Consider the following 24,458-nt stretch of genomic DNA (forward strand, 5'->3'; position numbering starts at 1 on the left):
GCACAAGTTTAACCCTTGTGCATCAATTAAAAAAAGTTACATATAGGTTCATGGACAAAAATGTCCATGTCGAAAAACTGTCATAACAAAATTTTGGGAGAACAGACTTCAGTTTGCCCTAGTGCATTTTATTTTATTTTATTTTGTAAAGGAAATGGGGGTGAAAAAGTAAAATTTCAATAAAAATACACACCTGTGCCAAAATGTATGCAGTTGACATTTACAAAATAAAAAAAAGTTACACATAGGACAAAAGTGGACAAAAATGTCCATGTTAAAAAACTATCATTAAAAAATACTAGGATTGGGAGCACAGACGTAAGTCTCCTTTTAATTATTGTTGAAGTAAAAAGTAAAAAAATCAATAAAGGGAAACTTTAAAAAAAGTTAAAGAGGTTTAAGTTTATGAATATAATTTATGAACATTATTTTATACACTATATATATATATATATATATAGTTTCAAAATAGTTTCACACATGTGGCAAATGTTATGCAGTTAGCATTACCACAGGCAAATTTATCCAAAAAAAAAAAAAAAACTAAAAAGGTGAAAATTTTCCATAAGGACGCACAAGGGTTAACGCCATGGACAGTAAAAGAAATGGACAGAGCTATCCCATTGACTTCAACGTCGGAAAGTGAGGTCAGTAAAGGAGCACTCACTTCCTGATGGCTGAGCGAACTGCGCAGGCTCAGACTGAGCTTGACGACGTAGATGTGATGTGAGCCTCCTGTCTGACAGCTGTAGGTCTTCTAGTAGTTGTGGAAAGTGAAATGTGAATCACGTTGTTTAAATATTTTCTCCCGTTGCTTTTGGCTCACTATGGGCTTCTCCCCATTCTTCTCCCTTGACTTTATCAGACTTTATGTCTCCACATCCCCCCGACTGTCTCATAAACAGTAAAAGATTGCCTGCGAGCGTCTCCTCAGGTCTATACGGTAATTTCTCAACTGTGCGACAGAGTCGCGTTGGTTATGACGCAATAGTTAGCCTATTTTTACAAAAACAGCTTCTACGGGGCGATAGTGTGAGATACAATGTAATGGAGCCTTTTATGCATTGTCGTGCTTCTTTAGAAATAAACAATGGACAAATGGAGTCTTTAAACGCCTCTGATGTAAAGTTATTCACTGTCAAAGTGACTCAAAAATGAATGGGAGTCAATGGGATGCTAACAGCAGGTGATGGCTTGGTTAGCAATGGCAGCCACTATGGGTGGAACGCTTTCCGAGTGCTAGATTACCCGCTTGGTTAATGCCCTGAGACGAAAACATTTTTCCCTAGGGTGACCAAACTTCCTGTTTTCTTAGAACATAGACATTTTTATTTCTAGATATAGTATTTTGCAATATTACCATTTTCTATCTATACAGAGATAGTTTACATGTATTGAAATTATTCAGGCATCTTTGAGTAAACGTATCATTTGAGTATCTCATTGCCGGTCAGAGTGTTCTGGTTTTCGGTAATCATCATATTTAATTGCTTCATCACACAAATCCTAACTGAGGTTGTCATGATTCATGAATGAAAGGTTTAATGTATCTCAGAACTATTTAACTGAAAACAGATATGCAAATACACTGATTTTCTTTTCTTTTGACATTCCAAAACAATATTCAGTAAAGGGGCCTAATTTGTAATAGGAACTAATTTCAAGGAACACTTTACTGCTTGTTGTTCCGGACTGTTTTATGCGACGCACAGTTGATGGCGACCTACTGACGATTGAGTCTGGAAATTTCTATCAGTTTGTGAAAACGCAGGTTAAAAGAAAGGAGTCTACTTCATATTGATCTAATAATGGGGAGAAGCAGGAGCCGAACACCACCACGACGAGGTACGAATACAATAATTGCTTTAAATATCTCGATTGTAACGCGTAGTAGGCTACTGTTGCTATCCTGCGCACGTAAACACACGCAGATCAAATGATCTTTCTCATCAAGCTATTCCTACTAGTTAAAACATTTCACATCCCAATGTTTGAATGTAATACAGATAACTATTTTCCAAGTGGAAGTACTAAACTAGAATTTTAGCATTTCATCAGCTGCTTAACTGTTTATTTTTAGGTCACATGTTTTTGTTGAATGCTACATTAAAGTGAACTAACGTTAACCCTTTAACGTCTTGTTGTTACTAACTATGAAAGATTATTTTTGTTCTTAATTTTTTTATTATTATTTAACTAACAATGCAATTGTTGTAACATTCTTATAAAAAATATCGTTTTTAAGATGTTGTCAATGGCATTTTAAAAAATCACACTGGATGGATGTTAGCATTGCAATTATTTCTATAATAGATTTTTTTTTTACACGAATTCACATTTAATTTAACAAACATTGATTACACTAAAATCAATAGATTATACTACTAGAATTTACTAGTTTTAATTGGATACAAGTAATAATTATCTAAAAAAAGGTATTAAACTCTTTAAATTAGTAGATTATAGCATTACAAATATTTCAAAAACTCTATTGGTCACATTAAAAACAATACATTAAAACATAAATCTGAATAAAAATAAAGAAAATTGTTAGTTTGTTGATAATATATGTTGCATGCACATTGTATAATTTTTTTAACATTGGTTGACTAACATCTAATTGTGATTATAGATAATAAGAATTTGAAGAACCAGATGAAGGGCACAGTGGACATTTCAGGCAGCTGGCAAATTTAAATATTCAAACATAAAGGTTATTTATTTTGTTCCAACCTTTTGTTGGTAAAGACTTTGTGGTTTCTCATTACAGAGAGGCGGCGTTCACGCTCGTCCTCGCGAGATCGCGAGAGGAGGCGCAGGGAGCGCGAGAGGTCCCGCGACAGAGACAGGCGACGATCACGCTCACGTTCCCCCCAAAGGCGCAGGTCCAGGTGAGCTTGTGGCAACAGGCACTCGCTGTACACACATTTGATTAGTGAAGAACATAACCTGTGAATCGGGTTAGATAATAACTGGAGCTCTGGGAGCTCAATGTTTAGTTTTTGATAACCCCTCCTCCAGCTGTGTGCCTGTCTTTTTAATGTAGGTCTCCACGGCGACACCGCTCCTCATCCCTGTCTCCAGCGCGGCAGAAGGACAGACGGGACGATGACAGGAAGGAAGTTAAAGACAAGCCAGCAAAGGTCCATCAGATATCAGGTGGAGCACTTTATTTTATCCTATAATAAAGTGTTGCTGTGATGTTGTGCTTTTGCAGGCCAACCCGGAAGTTAACACCGCTCTGGTTCCCTCGACAAAGAACCAATAGGATTTTTCTATTGACTTTTCGGTTATTGCAGTAAATAAGCTCTGTGACTAACAAAAGTTTATTCTTATGTTTTGATAATTTATAATCTTCATAAAAATCTAAAAAAGATAAGCACAGCATATAAACAAACTACACCATGATCACATGATTTCAGTGCCACCACCACTAATCTACTGACAACTCTTTCAGTCTTTGTTTTTTGAAACACTCCTGAAAGTCTGAGTTAGAATAGTTTGCCAGAACAGACTGAGGCTGTGAAAACGGACTAATGAGTAGGGGTGACCCTGAATAGTCAAATATTCGATGAATCAATATGCAGAGAAGGATTTGTCCACTGATCTCACAGTCGAATCTTCACAGGTGTTATGAAACGAGGATCATATCATGTTGGCAATATGGGGGTGTTCGTTATTTTAAAGACGTGGCGAGGCCTTTAAAATTCGAACACATTGTTTTCAATGAGTGTACGCACATCGGCGGCAGCATTCAGCGCCTGTCCGCGGCCACTCAGGAAGTTGTTTAAAATCCTGCCGTGCCACTGAGTCCCATTTCAAGGTTTTATATTACATTTATATTATATTTCCCTCAAATCGTCAACTTACATACTGATTTCACCCTGTGTTATAAGATACACCCATGGTGCAGCTCTTCTGTCAGAAGTCGGTTCAAAATTGAGCTTGCGTGTATATTAGGGGCGATAAATCATTGTATAATAATGGTGGGACTCTTTAGGCACCTCACAATCCGATTCCAAAACAATTCTTGAACTTTTTGATTATGTACTTTGTTTAAGTACTTATTAAAATAATTACACAAATTTAAGTCAAACAATTGCATGCTTAGAATTTTAAATATATAAACTAATATAGCTTCAAAAAGCTAGTAAATAATAAAGAGGAACAAAGAGTGCTTTCAGCAAATGTTGTTGGATTATTAATATTGACATCATGACATTGTCCTGTCTGTTTATTCCTTTAAGACTTTACTGAGTGTGTTTACATTACTGTTGCGTCATGAAAGCATTTTGAGTGCTCTTCACAAGGTGTGAGCATTTGAAACTGAAAGATTTCTGTCAGTGAGTTTCCTATTTTTTATATATAAGCACACTGCATTCCAAACGACAAATTAAATAGTAGTGGGAAGTTCAGATCATTTAACTGACTCAGATCTTTGAATCTCGTTCAGCAAAATAAACAAATCTTTTTTTCAAGTAATTTCATTAATTTATGCAGAATCTAATCAAAATGTATGTAAATAGTATGAACAACACAATATTAGATTGATTAAACACACACTGTGTTTTCCTATAGGCCGGTAGGCAAAACATGCAAAGTTGTTGCTGCTTCTGGAGACTGCTTTATGCTCGCATGTCATGTGACCAGACTGTAAATCACAGCCTTTGTGGTTAGGTTAAAAAATCGTGTTTTATGATATTGCGATATTAAAGAAAGTGCATTTAATCGTTCAGCCCTAATTCTTTGGCAATGATGTTGCATTTGTAGGCATAAGCCAAAAACGGCAACAATAAACACGACATGGAGGGGTTTACAGTATATTGTCTTATTTAAAACATGGCATGGTGCAGTCACCAGGCACAGGACTTCTGTATCCTCTTATACGCTTATATCCACCGATCGGGCGGGTCAGGTAATACAATAATAATATTTCAATCAATCGCGGGTGGATGAGAAATAAATCCTTGTATGTTTGATAAAGACGTTTAGGAGCTCTGTGATTGAGAGAATCATTCTAGTTGCTGCTTTCAAAACAATCCCTTCCTCATGTGAACTGAACTGACAGTGGACCTGAAGCTCCTTAAATATGCAAATCTTATCAAATCCTAGCCATGGGCGTTTACTTCCAAGTCTCCAGTGCTGCACGCCCATAAAAACCCAGCGTTCAGGAGAGGGCCTCAAAACCTGTGTAGAAAATAGCCTATTATTTATTCTTAATTTAAAAACACACAAACGTCATTAGTTGACCTCAGACAACACAGTATAAAAAATAAAAAAGCCAGTTCATGACCCCTTTAAAAATGCTGCCTTCGAAGGCTCCATTTTAAGGAGGAAAGGCATCAAGGCACGTTAAATCCAATGTTAGCTTCACTTCATGTCTCTTGAGATATCTTCATCTGATCGATTTTTGAAGGTAGTATAGATGTATCCTTTGCTGCCTTTGATATCCCACAATCCTGTGCATCAGTTCTGTAACAGTTGAGCTAAAAAATAAAGATGGTGTCTGAAAGTTGCAGTTGGTGGTAAGTTCGGGTGCAAAATAAATGTATGTTTTTATCCAACGTTTTTCACTTCTGATATCATCATTAGTGAGACATGACTATTGTAGTAATTGCTTGGTTTTCACCAAAGCTATCTCTATTTGGTTGTAGATCATTAAACGGTTACAATGCCTCAGGGTGGAACCTACAGTGGTTCAGGCTGCCGGGTTGCCGAATGACTAAAGAAATGTTATCAGCAAGATGATAGAAAACTATACATTTCTCATCCATTACCACCCACTGCTACTTATACCAACGATGGTGATAAGCGAAGTTACAATAGCAAAATATGTGTGAGCGTTGGTATAGTGTGACTATATTATGGCCAGCAGCCATATCACCCTGTAGCCCAAGACTGGTTTCCCACTGAAGCTAAGCAGGGCTGAGCCTGGTCAGTACCTGGATGGGAGGCCAACTGTGAAAACCAGGTTGTTGCTGGTAGAGGTGTTAGTGAGGCCAGCAGGGGGTGCTCACCCTGTGGTCTGTGTGGGTACTAACACCCCAGTATGGGGACACTATACTGTCAAAGAGCACCGTGCTTCGGATGAGACGTTAAACCGAGGTCCCGACTCTCTGTGGTCATTAAAAATCCCAGGATGTCCTTCGATAAAGAGTAGGGGTGTAACCCCAGCATCCTGGCCAAATTTGCCCATTGGCCTCTGTTCATCATGGCCTCCTAATAATCCCCATATCCTAACTGGCTTCATCACTCTGTCTCCTCTCCACCAATCAGCTGGTGTGTGGTGAGCGTTCTGGCTCAAAATGGCTGCCGTCGCATCATCCAGGTGGATGCTGCACATTGGTGGTGGCTGAGGAGATTCCCCCTTCTATATGTAAAGCGCTTTGGGTGTCTAGAAAAGCGCTATATAAATGTAATGAATTAATAATTATTATATTGTATTGCAATGGGTAGCACTTCAAACTTAATACCAAATCAAAACTAGTTAGCACCTAATTTTTGTAATTTAAAGGAGTTCACCCAAAATTAAATTAAATTAGATGTTTATCTGCTTACCCCCAGGGCAGCCAATATGTAGATGTTAGTTTCTTCAGTAGAACACAAATTAAGATTTTTAACTCCAGCCGTTGCTTGTATAATGCATGTCAATGGGCTCTAATTAGAATTAGACCCCATTCGCATGCATTATACGAGCAATGGCTGGAGGTAAAAATCTTAATTGGTTTTCTACTGAAGAAACAAACACATGCCCTGGGGGTAAGCAGATAAATATCAAAATTTCATTTTTGGGTGAACTATCCATTTCATTCATTTAATAAAATTAACATAAAAATTCACATAATATCTGGTTATGGTTACACTTATAGATGTAGAATAGTTACAAAATAGATGTATGAGGTGTTATCTTAAAGGGACTGTATGTAAGAAATGCATTTCAATTAATCATAAAATGGCCCTGATATGTCACTAGACATTAAGAAATCATGTTAATTTCAAATACTTATATCACTGACAACAGTAGTCCGGCCAGGATATTGTCATTTAAAAGTTGTTGTTGCAGCTCAACTGATGTTGATGTTTTGGCCTGAAGCTCCGCCCTCCACCAATCTACCAATCACGAAGTCAGTAGTGATTCGGCATCCGGGGGAAGGGGGATACACCGCTCTGCAGTCATTTGAAAGTGATTGCAGTACCAGTTTTTGCCACAATCTTACATACACTTCCTTTAATAACTACCATGAATTATGCCCAGTATTAATAGAATGTTACCGGAGGGATAGAAAGTAAGAGAGAGGGAGAGGCAGGCTTTAGAGAAGAGAGAAAGACAGAGACAGAGAGCAGGCCCCAAGAAGACAGAGCCAGAGAATCAAGAGACAGATCCTGTAAAGTGAGAGTGCTTTCAAAAATAATGTCATGAATAGATTTTGTTTATTTATTAACTCCTAATAACTAAATCAAATCAGTGTGTCGTGTGACCACCCTTAAACAGCTTTTGTCCTGGTACACTTGGTCATATTTTTTTCAGGGAGCTTTGCAGGAAGGTTTCTTCAAGCGTCTTGGAGATGTCGCAGTTCTTGTGGATTTTGTCTGGGTTTTTTTCAGTTTCTTCATGTAATGTAAACTGATTACCTACTGTTACCTACTGACACTATTGCAAAATATATAAATAACTGGCTTAAATTATTTTTGGGGGATAAAAATACTAACGTGCTTAAGACTTGCACAGTACTGTAAATGAATGAGTGTGTATTTATATATACATAATAATTATACATGGTACACACACATTTTGTAAAGACACTTATTTTGGTTGTGATTAATTGATTTGACAGCACTGGTAATATGCAATACTGTTTAGGGCAGATAGGGTGGTTAGTGTGGACATTGGGGTGCAGGGATTCCAGTCTTTCTGTCAGGACGTTTTAAAGCGTCACAGTCACAGATGCAGCATCGGTTGTTGTCCACTATGAGACTATATGAGATAAAATGATCGTGTTTTTTTTTTGTAACCCGGCGCGCATTGTCCTTTACAAATCACCACGATATTGCGTCAAATAGATCGGGCTGATATCATGTAGTCTGAACTAGGCATTAGCCATTCTCTGTATTTTAGTATTTTTCCACTCGGAATCATTAAAACAGTCAAAGAAAAGTGTACTTTGTACCAGTCAATGATGCATCAAAATTCACTCTTTACTTAATTAATAAAGTTAAAGTATAACATTTGTAACATACAAATTGTGCATAGGCAGGGAATTTTTTGTACATTCTAGATATCGTGTATGATTTTAACAGTTCACATTATTCCAAAACGAAAAAGTAATCTTTCATAATAACTCGACAAAGTTCCCTTGCCTCTTAACTAAACCACCCAAGCCAATGAAAAAAACAACACGGTTAAATAATGTTAATCTTTCTGTAGTTCACCCACAGTAATTTAGTTCCCAATAATGTGATACAAGTTATAGCAGGGAGAGCAAGTAACAAAGGCTGCAGGAAATACAGTAAAAACAGTAATATTGTTAAATATTCAAATTGAAAATAGCTATTTTCTATTTGTATATATTTTAAAAGGGAATTTATTCCTGTGATGCAACCCATAATTTTCAGTATCATTACTTTATCTTCAGTGTCACATGATCTTCTCATCTTTTCTTTAAATGTTAAAATCAGTTGTGCTGCTTAATGAATAGAAAGTTGAAAAGATCAGCATTTATTTAAAATAGAAATCTTTTCTAACAAATGTCGGTACTGTCACTTTTGATCAGTTTAATGTGTCCTTGCTGAATAAAAGTGAAAAGAATCAGCAGGTTTCAGACTTTTGAATGGTAGTGTTCAAACATCATGATACTCTCAAGCTTGACTTTGACCTTCAGCCTACATTTCCCAGTAAAATAAAATGGAACTGTCAAACTACAGAAGTAAAATGAGTTGTGATTGTCAATGCTTTTTCATGTGCATGGTGTTGAGAACAAACTGAATGTACCAATGCATGACTTAAGTTGATCCTTTTTCATGTGATTGCTTGTGCAGCTGAGGACATGCAGGGAAAGACTGAAGATGAAATCGAGATGATGAAACTGATGGGCTTTGGATCTTTCGACAGCACAAAGGTGAGGTCATTTTCTTTACAGCTAATTCATGTTAGAATCCATCCTACAAGAACAGCCAAACGAGAAATAGATGTTCTTTGCATTTTGTGCCTTTTCATACTTGAATATGTGAATAATGGCAATGCATTGTTGCCAATCACAGAGAGTTTAGCATGTTATAACATTGGCTGCTGTCTTTGGGCCTTTTATCATCATGGGTGAAAGTACATTCTGTTCCACAAGCTTTTTTTAAATGGCAAAGCTGATCTTCCAAATAACCACAAGATGGCACAGCTAGGCAGAGTGCATGCTAAAAATATTCCTGTTGAAAACCAATTAACATTGAAGATAAAATCTTTAATATGCTGTGCTTTAATACTCTTCTTTATTTTGTATTAATGTCCAGTCATTTTACATAATTTAAAAATGTGATGTATAATTATTTATTTTTGTTATCAACAGGGTAAAAAGAAAGAAGGATCTGTTGCTGCGTTTGCAATAAATGTGTCCCAGAAGAGAAAATACAGGTCTGTGTACTTACAGTATTTAAAATTATTAAATGACTCATCTGCTCCAACCTCCAAATCCTTCTCTTGATGATATTCATTCGATGATTTGTAATTCCTGGCTGTATTTCGTAATCGAATCCTTTTTAAAATGTATAAATGGCATTTGCTGTGAGAAAATGAACTTAAGAAGTTAATATCCCAGCAACAGCACCGTATTTGGCCAATCACCTCTGCAGGTACTGCACAACTAAATGACAAACGTTCTCATTGGTGGGCAGTGATGTAATGTTTTGGTGCAGGAAAATGATCAATGATGTAATCATATTTCTCTTGCAGGCAATACATGAACAGGAAAGGTGGTTTCAACAGACCCTTGGATTTCATTGCTTGATGGAATCGCCAGGAACCAAGTTTTAACGACTTTGACTTTTTTGATCAAACGTATATTTCTGTTTCTTCCCTGAGTTTATGTAAATATGTGTTCCAGCGGTGTTTCCATGTGTTTTGTTTTTCAGTCAATGGCTGTGACGTTTGTAGTAGTTACTTTTAAAAAGGATTTTGACATTGTGGATACTTTGCCTTGCATATCCTATTTAGCGAAAACCTTGCAGTACTAAATAAATTTGAACTCTTGATGAATATCCATTATTTTTTGTTATTGTGCAATTAAAAATAGTTTATTGACAAATGTCAGTTCAAATGGGCTATCACATATTTGAATGGTGGGTTAGAAAACAACCAGAGAAATAAATAAAATAATTCCATTGTTATCTCTTCAAAACGGACAATTCATGTGAAGTCATTTTATCTATCAGCATGTACAAGGGAGGTGTGTCTGTTATGAGTTCCGGAACATTTTAAAGGCGTCCAATCACAGGCGACAGCGCTGTGGGGGTCCGGCCAATCAAAGCATAACAACAATACACGATTTGCATAATAATCCATTTTGGCTCGGGAGCAAATGCCAGAATACTACGGTACAGGTTGTACCCTCGCTCCAAAATGGCGCTACAGTGTTGCTTAGTTGCACCATTATCTTGCGGAATCACATTACAGCAGTCATACATTCACGCTTTATAAAACACCTCAGCCATTGGTCTTCCCTAGATACGATCAGTTAGATTGACAGTACACGCCTCCAATGAGATGATCGCTTCCTGTATCGTCTATCCAATAGGATCGCATGTTCTCCAGAGCTCCTGACAGGCATACAGTAACATGACAGCAGCTAGCAAACATCTCATCTGCCTGGCTCAACGACGTTATGGTTTCGCTAGCTGTGTGTTTTTGTCCTATTTTTGATTAATTTTCCTCAGTTGCACACAGCCACAGCTTAGCATGTGCAACTAGAGCTGTTTAATAAGTAGCCAGATCGTTTGTCACGCTTGAAATATATCGAAACCAGCGATTGTTTGGACTTTTGGAGGCCGTGTGTTTTATTTTAAAGCCTATTTTCAACGCATTTTCTTCAACGATCAATCAAGATTTTTTTCCTTTTTTTATTACACAACAGTATTTCCTACTTGCTGTCTGTGCAGGCATATCAAAATTGACGTTTTGTTTTTTACAACAACAAAAAGGAATTGAACGCAGTTTTTTTTTTCCAGCCAGCAAACAGCACAGCAGCACCAAAGCTCAAATTAACAAAAAATAATATCACCAGCTGCGAAAATATACTTTTTGTGACAATTTATACAATCTGGCAACCAGTACCCTCATCAGATCGATCTGACCGAGCTGTCAATCCAGTATTTTCGGTCTATTTTTTTCCAGACTCAACGATGGTCTCTAGTTAGCAGCGTTTGCTGTCAGTATCAGAGCCTAAAATTGACCAAGTGCAGAACTAAAGCTTTGAGCTCGTATCTGTTGGACAGCTCATCTATAAAAGTCTTTAGTCCTTCCTGGGTATCACCACTTACATGCTTTCAGGAAGAGTTGCCAGATTTTGCAAACCTGGAAGGTTTTGTTGTTGTTGTTGTTCGTGTCTTGTTCTCACAGTTTTAACATTTAATGTACAAAATCTCGTTTGATATGAACAGGACTAGTTAATTTAATTATTTTTGGCAGCTGAGGGACATTTTTAATCGTTTTTTTAAATCATCCAGCTATTTGGAAACCAGCGTGTTTATTTGTGTTCGGTTTTTTTAACACAATTCATCAACAATTCCCATATCTAAACATTTCCCTCGCTGCCTTATACAAAAATATTTTGTAAATTCGTCTGACTGGATTTTTCTTGCTCTAAACGCTGGAGGAGGAAGAACCGTGAAGGAACGAAAGGCTGCTGCTTGTTTTTTTCCTCGTTTATTTCTGACCCGGATTGTCTTTTTTTTTTATCGCTGTTTATTGCTTAAAATGACGGCTATTGAGAAACTGCAGATGTTGATCGAAGCAGCTGAATATCTTGATCGAAGAGAAAGAGGTAAAGTAACATAATACGATATATATGTATATATTATATATGCATGCACATACACACATACATAATGATATATTGGCATGCAAATTAATCCTGACACTGTTGCTAAGGTGCTTGTTTGCTATTTAAAAAAATGGTGCTTCGACAAATATATATGAGAAGTGAATGCATGATATGCAGAAGGGTTTTTTTCCTTTGTTATGACATTTTTGGGAAGATCAAGACACCGAGAAGTGTCCACTTCAGCTGTCTGAGACTGTGTACTGGTCAGTCACCATACACTTGTCTTTCACAGGGGACACTAATGTGTTGTTAAAGCTCTCTAGGGATAAAACCAAGGGTGTATGGCTTATATATCTCTTTTTTTTAATGGTGCTTGACATATTTGTTTGCATGTGTGGTAGTGAAATGCATTTTTCAAGCACTGCTGTTGGTTTACAGTGGAGGGTTTCCTATGCATCCCCCTTCCCCCTATCTGTTGTGGTTCGGCTGGCTACTGGGTTTACTCCAGTTCAGATGACATCATTGACCCAAAAGCAAGACATTTTGCCAAAGAAATCGCTCCTTTATGTTGTATAACCGCTTTTCTCCCAGGAACTAAAAATAATGGTCAATATTTGTAATCAATCGCTTTGATTTTCAGGTAGTCAATGTGCTTTGTGGTCTAATGAGCTTCTAAATGTCTTGTTTGAATTTGCAGAAGCGGAGCACGGGTATGCCTCCATGCTACCCTTCACCAGCAACAAAGAGAGGGATGGCTTGAAACGAAAAATCAAAAGCAAGAAAAATTGCAGCAGCAGGTACTTCCACCTAGTTTCTACAAAAACGAATCCATGACTTCAGTAGCATCGTGACAGGTCTATTAGTGTGCACTCTTATGTACAGTCTTCCTTCAATCCCAGTACGCCCTCTAACCAAGAACATGATTCACATACATCACGAGAAAGGACCGTGCGTCCCGTGAGTGATCTGTAAATTAGCGTACATGCACATATCTGCGCCGTGTGTGTGCGTGACAAACACACCCACTGATTCATCCTTGTGCAGATGCAGTCAGAACACACATCCCACATTCAACATGGAGAGAGAGACGTACACTCACATGCTGCTCGATTCTCTCCCTGTGACTCTCACCACCCACATCCCACTGTCACAATTTACTCACTCACTACTCAACACCTCAGATCTCATCATCCGATTAGTGGGCCTGGAACTGTCCATCGCCTGTCAATGGGGGAAATTAGTTCCCTTCATTTAGGTTCAAATTAGGCCTAGAACTGATTACTAATTTGTTTACTGTAAATTGCTTGTTTACCACCTATTATCAGGCAATGCTGGTTTTCTTATGTTTACATCAGTAGTGAAGCATTCAAACTCGTGATTTTTAGTTTTATGTTTGTTGGCATTGAATTTGGTAGTAATTACTCATATCAGCATGAGGTTAAACTAAAATTAGACATGGCAGACAATAGCAGACATGGTCACCCCATTGTTTGAATAGATCTATAGATCTTGTTCCGCTTAAACCCCACAAGCGCATGTACATCTTCCTTCGCTTTTAAGTGCAACGCCCAAATCTCAAAGTCCAATCAACAGATAATCTGTTACATTCAGATGTACGTCACAATCTGAAGAAAAGATCCATTTCATTGGAGAAACTTGTAAGGAGAACATCATCAGTATTCCAGCTTTATGCCAACTTTAACTTTAACTTTAATCTTAAAATCCTTGTTCTAGAAAATGTTCTGTTACACTATGTTCTTTAACAGGCGCCACCTGATAAGGTGACAAGTGATAAATCTTTCATATCAATGTAGGTTTTTAGTTCTAACCAACTGTAATCATGACGGGTTTTGTTTGGTTTCTACACAGGGCATTCGTTTTTGGTGGCCTCGTTTCTAGTAGTATTTTTCACATAGGGATTTTAAAGGGGGAAAAAGGATTTTGTTATAAACCATTAATAAAACCAACCTGCTAGAAGCTGAATCACCTAATTGCTAACTTTGAACTTCAAGCAAAACATTTATTTGAAAATTAGACAATTAGGCGTTTATTTAACCGCTTTAGTGAGGGACAAGGACAAGAATTCAAGAACTACAATTACATGAAGCATTGTAAATTAAATAATAAAATTAAAACAAATAATAAATAAAAGCAATGCATTTTTATTTTAAATTAGCCTTAAATTAACTCTTTATAATTAAAGAGTTAATTGAGTTATTTTGGCATGTTTCTCTAGCCGTGTTTTCTAACCACATTCCTGGAGGCCCCCCCAACACTGCACATTTTGCATGTCTCCTTTGCCTGACATGCCCATTTCAGGTCTTGGAGTCTCCACTAATAAGATGTTCAATTGAATCCGGTGTGTTTGATTAGGGAGACATGCAAAATGTGCAGTGTTGGGGGGCCTCTAGGATGCGTGGGAAACACTGCGGTGGAGGTTTCTTTGCATAATCATGGGTAATGTAGTTTTCCTCCAGGAATTCTACTATTAAGCAGAAAAAAGAAAATAATGCAGGTTGATGGCTTTAACAAAAGCATATACAACTGTTTAACAACCTTGTTGATTACAGTAGGTTTGTCTTTAAAGCAAGGCCATACTCATGTCTTGAACATTGGGGGGACCAAGGTTTTTTTTTTTGTTTGTTTGTTTTAAAGGGTGGTGGTCTTTTTATTTAAAAAAAAAAAGAAGGGGAATAAAGAAGAAATAAGAACAATAAAAGGAGTTTGGGATCTAATTGTAGCCTATTTAAAAGTAATCTATTTAAACTCTTTGCAAAAATATTATATCTATTTTATTTTATTTAGTTTGTATCTATATCTAATATGCCAAAAATACAAACATCACAATCAATGTAAACGTCACATTCAGTTAGGAATGATATTCAAATGATTGCATATTTCAATTAAAAATGGCGAAATTACATCAAAGGGGTGGTTCTGTGGTGTTTTTTTAGGCTTGGTTGTGTTTATGGGGCGCAGTATAACATGTTTTAATAGTTCTTTTTTTCTTTCATTTTTTTACGCTGTATTTTTCTTATATTTGACCTTAATTCCACACCGCTGTCTCCAGCCACTGTCCTTTGAACGGCTCATTTGCTTCCTGCTTCTATGAAGCCCATCCCTCAGAAAAACACAATGGTCTTAGATTGGTTAGATGGCCAAATGTAGTTTCATGTATTTTTATTGGCTGAAGTGCTGAGCACATGTTGTCCGGAAACGCCACGGCCCTTACCATTACGGGCAGAAGTCACATCTGCGGTGTAAATAAGGCTGTCAATATTGCCATACCTATTTTTGTTATTGTAGAATGAATATAACCAAATAGGTTTTTGCAAAAAATACAAAATTATGAGCCTGTTACAAAACCTAACCATGCCTCTACTAGTCTACTGCACTGGCCAAATGAAACAAACAAGTTTTGCTTGACTGTAGCTGAAATAGCATGTGGTCAAGCACAATAAACGTTGTACACTAATAACAGAAACATCAAAAATAAATAAATAAAATATGTTTGCAGGTGTGATTTCATATAAGTTCGTTGGTGTTTGTAGCCACTTGTTGGAGAAGTAATGCAACCAAAACACCCACACAAACTACACATTTAAAAGATATGTACTTACAGGTTTAGGCCCATAAAAAGCAGCTTCTGCCTTTAAAGTGGGAACTACTTCATCTTTTAGTATGAGTCTTTGAGCAAATCCAGTATTGAACTCGCTAAGATTCTTGAAGCTGTCTTCCATGAAATGTGCAGCGCAGATACCTAAATTTGCATTGTAATCAGCAGGAACTGAATTAAACACAAATTGTAATCATTGTTCCCGAAGTCCAGCGTTCTGAGGAAGGCCGAACACTGAAGTCATGCACTTGGGGTAAAAATAAAAAAAATTCGATGGCATGTCTGCAACACTCTAGTCTAGCCTACTGCAACTACAACAGCTCTCACTTGCGTAATGACTGCGACGTGGCCTCGTCCACTTTGTTGTGTGTTCGCGGGGCAGTGTTTATGTTAATAGCAAGGGTTTATGATGTCACCAACCCAGGAAGAAGCTCGTTGTAGTCCAAACCGGCCATTTTTGTAGGCAATAAACTGCCATAACAAGACAATATCTCCGTTTGCATTGAACTTTCAGCACTGTAACTTTACAGATACTGTTTATGCTCAAGCAGAAACATTACACACTAACTAAAGTGAAAAAAGTGAAATCGCATGCAACCACCCCTTTAAAAAGCTGAGTAGTTTGCAGTGCAAACTTTGCATCACTATATGTTACTGTGGGACACTAAAAGTCCATCATAAAACAGTTGTCAAATATTAAATGTTTAGCTACTTCTTTGGATATATCTTATTACACACACACTCTTTTACTGTAAAAACTAAAAGCGTCACTTTGGAATTCACATTCATCTTCAATGCATTAAGCCCTGCCTTTTTTGATCTGATTGGCCATCATTTTGACCTTGAGGTAGACCAACCTAAAAATTCAACTTTTTAAACGTCTTCCATCCTACCAACAAACAGAGCGGTGCGTAATGGAGAGCAGCATTCAATTATTTGGCCATTTTCAATTATCGAGGGGGACTCAATGCGTATAGTGGTTAAGGCCCTACTTTAAAGGTTCATAAGTTTTCGTTCAAAATCAATTCCCCTATATTGAAAATGAATGGGATTTTTACTGATGGACCCTCACTGTTGCACTCTATTTCTGTGGCGTTGCATCAATTAGCCCCGCCCACAGTGAAATCTCATTGATCCATATACACATAGCTGTATATTAAACATCATTGGCCAGGATGTGGTGTTACTCTGAATCTGACGTGTCTGATAAAGGTAAGCAGGGCTTTAGGGACAGATAAACTGTATTCTTACACTAAGGGGAGATCGTTTTAACTGTAACTGATTGACAGCACACACTGCTTTCATAGTCAACATACTGATTCATAGCCACGAGGCCCCTTTTTAAAAGGTCAGCATAGGGTCATAAAAGCTCCTGCTTCTGAATCATGAACCTGAACCATTTTAGGAATATGACCTTGGATAAAAATCTAGTTATTTCACATCTCTATCTAGTGTGACCCTGCATGCTGAAAACAGTCCCCAACTCTAATCTGTGTCTGGATGTTTGTGTGGCTTGTAACTGGATATTAAGGCCTAACAAGGGTAGCACTGGGTTTGTAGCTATTTATATACAGCCTTACGTGGGTAAAAGAGGAAGTTTAAATGTTGGGTTTACTTTATAAGAAATCGTAGGAGCTGTGTGTTTAATGTAATGGATCTCTAGACATGCCGTTGCAGAGTACAAGTGATCACCCAACATTTGTTGCAATCACCTTATTTTATAAGGGGTCATATTGGCTACTAGCATAATCCTTTTTGAAAGTTTTTGAAACATAAAATGCTCAATTTGATCAAAAATACAGTAAAAGAGTAGTCTGACGTCGGCATACTCAATTCTAGTCAGAATATGAGTCTGAGACTGCTCCATTGGGCTGTAATTATGGGGCGTTTCAACCTAACCACGAAAGACCTCAATTGGACAGTCCTACAACCAATCAGAGCAATGGAGCGACCCATAACAATAGCTGTCAAATGTCAACAGAACTCAACTGCACTGTGTTGTCAAGTCTGCGGTTTTCCCGCGGGGTGGTTTCCCAGTAACTGAGCAGATTGTGAAATACTCAGACCTAGTGATGTTAGGTTCTGGAACGAATCGTTCTTTTGAGCCGGATCTCAGCAAGTAACCAGTCAAGCCGGTTCACTAATCAAACTTTTGTTCCATGTTGCAAGACGCAAAAGCCGAAGTAGCACGTCCCACTGAAAAAGTACCGATTGATGCGGTCCAAACATCTGTCGAAGTTTGTCAAAGTTTGCAGAGGATTACCGAGGCGAGGGTAACTGAGTTGACGACGCAAATTTGAGGCACATACTGGAAAATGCTTATTATGACTACTGTTATTAAATAACATTTTATTAAAACATGTAAAATCCATACATTTTACTTTAATTTATTATGCATGCAGATTATTGTTAAGCAAAATTTATAAATTTATAAGACTGGTTTATTCTTTCTATATTGCTACTTTAGACATGTGACATATCTGCGTTTGTTGATCAGTGTCTGTAATGTGTACTGTAGTTGCGCAATTTTCAGTCTGTTCCGACGCAAAGGATAAATTAACTAACTGAACACAACACAAACACCATTAAGTGAATGAAAGGCAATAATCAGAAAATGCACTCAAGCAAATAACAATTAGATTTTTTAATGTGCATTGTTACAGATTATTACTTTATTTGAATGTTCCCTTGATATAACATGACACAGAGAAATGTATTAAAAAGCATAAAAGAAATGCCTAGGGACATTATTGCGTGATGACGTCAGGAACCTTTGAATCGGCTTTTTGAAACGGGTCATTGAGCCAAACTGTCCGAGAAGAACCGGTTCGCGGAAATGAATCGGACTTTGCATCACTACTCAGACCGGCTCGTCTGGCACCAACAACCATGCCACGCTCAAAACTGCTTAAATCACCTTTCTTTCCCATTCTGACATTCAGTTTGGAGTTCAGGAGATCGTCTTGACCAGGACCACACCCCTAAATGCATTGAAGCAACTGCCATGATTGGTTTATTATATAATTGCATTAATGAGAAATTGAACAGGTGTTCCTAATAATCCTGTAGGTTAGTGTAGATCATGAAAGTGGAAACAAAAATAAGCCCCGTTTCCACCAAAATTACCCGGAACAATTTGTACCAGGAACTTTTTTTTACAGGAACTTTTCTCCCCCCAGACCTGCTACTGTTTCCACCACAATCGAAAGTTCCGTGAAGATTAGGCAGATTAGTTCGACGATGTAGGACTGCGCGCGACTGTTCCTCCAAGTCAGTGACGGACAGTAATCATTTTTGCGCGATACTAGCCACGTTTACAAGCACACTTTTTTTGTCATTCCGATTTAAAGATTTAGTGGACTTTACATGAAACGTTATCTAACCGATCTGGTGTTTACACGTGATGACTTTCAATCGCAATCATTTTGTCACATGCAGTTTGTCTGCCGCATCAAAAATGTCAAGGCTGTTTTCTCCAGCAGCTGGAATGTGTTTACTGTAGCCATAGCAACTCTTAACGGCCACCAGGACTAATACAGTATTATACAAGCTATTTATTTGTTGTAAAGTGTAATAATCTCAGAAAAAAAAAAATTCTTCTGTCAGGTGCAGTTAAAGTCATTATTCCAACATTATCTTCATAACTTACGAAATAAAAAGTTTAAAACTTTCCTCTCTTGTCAACATGAGCGCGGCGCGCGCTGTCACGTCATGTAAGGACGCACACTTAAAAGTAATCGGTCAGGTCGTTTACATGGTGAAAAATAGACTGTAAAAAAATGAATAATGAATAACCAGCTTTTGCTGGTTATGTATAGGTTTACTAAAGAGGTAATTAACAACGACAGAAAAGAGCAGCATATTCAGAAAGCTTGTTAAAGCTAGATTTAAAATGACAATGTATATTATTATCAGCTATTACGGACATTGAACGTGAGATGGCTGAGACGAACGCGTGGCATCAGACAGACAGCAAGACTGATATTTACTGAATGCAGAACGAACCTCGCAAAAGACTTTTAAAAATGCCGGTTGAAATAAAATGCAAAACCAATCAGCATGTTCAGCGCCCAAGTCCCGCCCTCGAAAGTTCCTGAACTTTGAAAAAGTACTACCTCACGAGCAGGGCCGTTTGGAGGGGGAAATATTTACCCGGAACTTCATTTAGACCCTGGTTCCTGCGGTGTAAACACACAGAGTACCACCCCAAAGTTCCTGGTTCCTGGGTAAAGTTCCTGCGGTGGAAACGCGGCTATAGTATCTAACTTGTCAGACACATTTTGTGAGCTGATGCTTGAAATAGACAGTGAGGAGGATTAGATGCTCCATACGGTGTGGAAATGAACGGGTCTTTGTTCGTCGCTGAAGTGAGCAACAATACAATTGCAAATGGAAAAACAAGTGAACATGATGCACAAGCATATTCAAGCAGAAGCCAGCATATATTAGTTCTCTGCTAATGTCCGTCATGTGTGTCTTGTGTTTTGAATAATGACATGCACTGAGCGCTCTCTTCTCACCATCATTATTAGACACGCCCCTTACCTGCTGATTGGCTACAAGTTTGTTATTGCACTCGCCCCGAGTCCGTTTTGGAAAAGGGTTTGAAAATAACACTTACCCCACCTTTAACTGTAACTTTTTTGATTTGTTTAATTTAATGCGTCCTTGCTGAATAAAAGTATTAACTTAAAAAAAAAAAAAAAAACATACTGACCCCAAACATTAAGTAGTCACCGTGAAATCAGTTTTCTACAGGATGCGCATCATGCATTTTTTTTTCATTCATATGGCCTCATAATCTTTAACCAAAAACATTAATCTCCCCTCCCCCTCCAAAAACGACATCTGCTCTCTTCATGACGCTTGTCTCTGCGGAGGGTGGGACTAAATATCTTCCACAACTCACTTCCATTTAGCTGGCAGCACTCAACTTCCTATGATTCAGTCAGTTCCCAAAGGTGAAAGCAACTTCTGCCCAAATTTTTTTTACTCAGATACATCACAATAGGGAAGAATATAATTTTCTTGCTGTTTCATGCTGACTTTAACACTTTAACAGTAGTGTATATATAAAAAAATTAGGCCAGTTAGACATTTTTGTGGCTTGCATTTTGCTGTACTCATCGAGATGGTTGACAAAAAGGACTGTTGCAAATAGTCACCACAACATTTTTTTTGTTGCTATTAGTATCAAAGCTGTAGTCCTCACTCCTGGGCCTAGTTGCATAAACTTAGTCACTATGTTAAGACTGTGTCTTAAGCACTAATTTATCCAACTAGCAATTAGTCAAAATGTAATCAGTCTTAGGGTGCTTTCACATCTCTAGTTCGGTTCATTTGGTCCGAACCAAGGGCAAACAATTATAATTAATTTTTGGTTCCTTTTCACACCACACTGATTGCTTTGGTCCGAACCAGTTGAAACGAACCAAAACGCAAGCACGTGACAACATCCACATCACTCATTGGCCATGGCGTATTTCCTAAACTGCTTTTCGATTGGTCAGAATTTACGTGTGGGAAAATTCCAACAGAAGAGGCAAAGCCAGCAAACTATAATAACACTATGGAGAGACGACTGCGCGGGCTGGTTTTGTCCCTGGCCATAATCTACTACACTGTGTGTATTTACCACAGAATGCAAACAATACATTTCTATAATGAAGCGCGGATGCAACGTGAAAACAACGTTCTAATGCACTACAGACGGCGAGCGCGCATCACTCGTCACTTCAAGCGGAGGCGTGCATTAATTATTCTTAACTGACATGCTCATCTTCCTGAAAATATTTCCAACGATCTATCAGTTAATAATGTCATGCACACAATGTCAGCGCAGCTAACTACGGCAGCTGGTTTAGTCCAAAAATGATTAGTACTTTTGCTGTTGGTTTTGTACAAGGTCGGATCACGTTCTCACCACAAACGAACCGCTCCAGAGTTCGTTTGAAAGCGTACCGAGACCACCTCTTCACCGAGGTCCCGGTGCGCTTGTTTCGTCCGCTTTTGGTGCGCACCCGAGTGCGATTGCTGCTTTCAGACCTGACCAAACGAACCGCACCAAAGAGGGAAATTAACTCTAGTACGATTCAACCAAACTAAATGAGGCAGGTGTGAAAGCACCCTTACTTTTCTAATTCAAATTGAACCATCTACCAAATCTACCATTTTATGTAACTAATTTTAAAAAGTTAGGACCAGTCTTACTGAAAAAAATGAGATGACTTACTTTTAAGACTTGTTTAAGTGGTTTATGCAAAATTACTTGCTAAAACTTGGTCATAATCTAGCTGCAGTGAACTTGAGCATACATAAAAAAGATCAAACTAGTATAGCAAGTTTTGGTGCACCAAATGCATCAGAAATCATCCGCAGAGCCTCAGAATATGCACGTAACCTACATTCACTACGCCAGCACTCGTGTTAATGCATCATGCATGAAGCGCTTTTGCTGTAGAGCACAAACCGGTGTTTCTGCGCTGCATAAACTCCTCACATCTCTCCAATTGCACGCCTGACTCATTAGATGGCTCTCCCGTCCATTCACACCACTTGGAGGATGGAAAGTCATTCAGTCGCTTGAGTGTGCATTCGATGGCAGAGCTACTGAAAGGCGTCTCAGTAATGCCATTTACGTTTGAGTGTGTGTTGTGTGAAACCTTTATCATATGTAGGTCAGGTGGATCTCCTATATTGTGGATCTCGCATGCAAACCTGACTTCCCCTTCAGCTTTCCATGTTGTGTTTCCTGATGGATCATGGGGGAAGGGTGGCGGTGTGTGTCCCTGATATGTGTACGTGTGAGAGTGGTGAGCTGGTGCCTCCTCTCCCCCTCCCCCTCTTCTCTTCTCCTCGATCCAGGCAAATAACGCAGCTTGAACACCCCCATTATATATATGATAGAGCTCCTCCTACCTCTCCCTTACATTCAGATGGTATGTGGGCTAATGCACATAGCAGCAGCCATGGGTTCTCCTCTCGCTCCTGCATGAATGTGTGCACTGGTGCCATGTTTTAAGTCCTTTTTGTATCCACTATGCACACTTTGCAGTTTTAATGCTGTGTGGGTAACACAGTGTTGTACCTTTTGAGCCATCACAAGGTGAATTAGATGTATATGCAGCTAATCGGACCAGAAACTGCTTAGCCTTTTATGTGTTGGAACAGGTGGTCTGGCACAGTACAGTAACAACGAGGGGAGTCAACTTGGCATTACACAGTGATACGGGCTGTTATGTCACTGGTATCTGTCGATCAGCTGATCTCTTTGCATGGGCACACTAATGTTAGGAAGCTTGTTTATAAATCATCCGGTATCATAACATTCAGAAAGAGCAATTATGGACAGTCAGGGTAGACGGCGCAGTGTTATTGTCCGTATATCCTTCACGGCTTTGTCAATTAAACACGGTGTCTACCCGGGCCAAGGCCATAAACGATAAATGTGATGATAAGCATTTTGAAGATTTCTTTTAGGGGGTAAAGTTCTTGTGAGACTCTGACGTGAGAAGCTGTCTTCTGCTCCAACATTGGATGTATTTTTAGAGTGAGGGTTACTGCAGAAGGGGTCATGAGGTCATTTTGAAGGATGAATGAATGAGAGGGAGATGATACGATCCTTTTAAGCTCCCATTTCGAGTCCCAGTACTCTTGGCAGGTTCTGCCGTGTGCAGTGTTCTAACCCTGACCCATGCTCTAGTGATCATGTAAGATCGTGCACAGGTAGCATTCAAAGTTGCAAGGTCCAGCTTCTTCCTTTATATACAGTTCCAGTTTACTAATTTGATTAGACAAGAGTGTTGAGTTGCTGATGAATAGAAATGCTGCCTTCAGAATTCCTGGGAAAGGTCTTAATTTTCACTTTGGAAATCTTAATCATAATGATATGATTTGCCAGTTGTTGTTTTTTGTTTCCTTGTTTTGTTTGGCTGGGATTTCATATGTACATTACAGTCAAATATATATATATATATTAGTTCATTTATGTAAGTAAGGATAGCAAAATAAAGTAAATTCTCGACTTCCAGTAAAATTTATTTTAAAAAATATACACCACAGACTGAACAAAATGAAAGCATTGCTTGGTAATTGGTTAACCTAAATTGGTATTATATTGTATACTTATGTAACAGCTGATTGGCTGATTGTAATCCATTACGGTACATACTTTTCTATTAAAGTTACCTGTATTATCAAGATGAATTTGGCAACAGCCAATTCCTCGACTGGCCACTAGGGACAGGCTCCAGAAGGGAGCAGAATCTCATTGAGCCCCATGTTAAAATGCTCAACTTTACAGCAGAAAAAACATGTGTAAGATTGGTAAAAATTGTGGTTTTGGTCTATATGGCTAAATTTGTCCTTAATGACAACTGTAAGGGTGGACGTCATGGACACTGCGTTCATATTTTTTTAATTAAATTTTGGTTTGACTATCATTTTACTTTCTTAATCCCACTACTGTTCTAAACTATTTTCGAAAGAAATTGCTACTTTTATTCTGGAATTAAAAATTAAAATCTATCAAAAGTTACAATGATACAAAATAAATGTTGTTCTTTTGAACTTTCTTTTAATCAAATCCTGATAATAATAATAAGAAATGTCACCTGAGCATCAAATTAGCGTGGCTGCTGAAAATTCAGCTTTTTGCCATCCCAGAAATAAATGAATTACATTTTAAAATAGATTCAAGTAGAAAACAGTCATTTTATACCGTAAAAATAATTCACAATATTACTGTATTTACAACATTTTTGCTCAAATAATTCCTGCTTTGGTGAGCAGAAAAGACTTATTTCAGAAACTTTAAA

The 24,458-nt window shown here is 38.0% G+C and overlaps 2 protein-coding genes across 4 annotated transcripts in view; both read left to right on the forward strand.

The window, feature by feature from the left end:
• Positions 1 to 1,674: 1,674 nt before the first annotated feature.
• Positions 1,675 to 10,245, forward strand: snrnp27 (small nuclear ribonucleoprotein 27 (U4/U6.U5)). 2 transcript variants are annotated; one of them, XM_067439439.1, is made up of 7 exons: positions 1,675 to 1,845; positions 2,633 to 2,680; positions 2,771 to 2,891; positions 3,047 to 3,159; positions 9,037 to 9,116; positions 9,558 to 9,622; positions 9,941 to 10,245. In XM_067439439.1, exons 1-7 carry the CDS (start codon positions 1,809 to 1,811, stop codon positions 9,993 to 9,995), a joined length of 519 nt encoding a protein of 172 aa, XP_067295540.1. In that variant the 5' UTR covers positions 1,675 to 1,808; the 3' UTR covers positions 9,996 to 10,245. The 2 variants fall into 2 exon arrangements, with proteins under 2 accessions (XP_067295540.1, XP_067295541.1); XM_067439440.1 differs by lacking the exon at positions 2,633 to 2,680 and having other exon boundaries at positions 1,678 to 1,845.
• Positions 10,246 to 10,491: 246 nt separating this feature from the next.
• Positions 10,492 to 24,458, forward strand: part of mxd1 (MAX dimerization protein 1) — a 32,416-nt gene continuing 18,449 nt past the window's right edge. The window contains exons 1-2 of one of the 2 annotated variants that reach the window (XM_067439438.1): positions 10,492 to 12,026; positions 12,724 to 12,823. In XM_067439438.1, coding sequence (XP_067295539.1) covers positions 11,960 to 12,026; positions 12,724 to 12,823 — 167 coding nt within the window. In that variant the 5' untranslated portion in view covers positions 10,492 to 11,959. The remainder of the gene's footprint in view (positions 12,027 to 12,723; positions 12,824 to 24,458) is intronic. The other variant, XM_067439437.1, reaches the window with a different exon arrangement.

The sequence above is a fragment of the Pseudorasbora parva genome, chromosome 3 (assembly GCF_024679245.1).
Source record: "Pseudorasbora parva isolate DD20220531a chromosome 3, ASM2467924v1, whole genome shotgun sequence".
NCBI classification, from domain to species: Eukaryota; Metazoa; Chordata; class Actinopteri; order Cypriniformes; family Gobionidae; genus Pseudorasbora; species Pseudorasbora parva.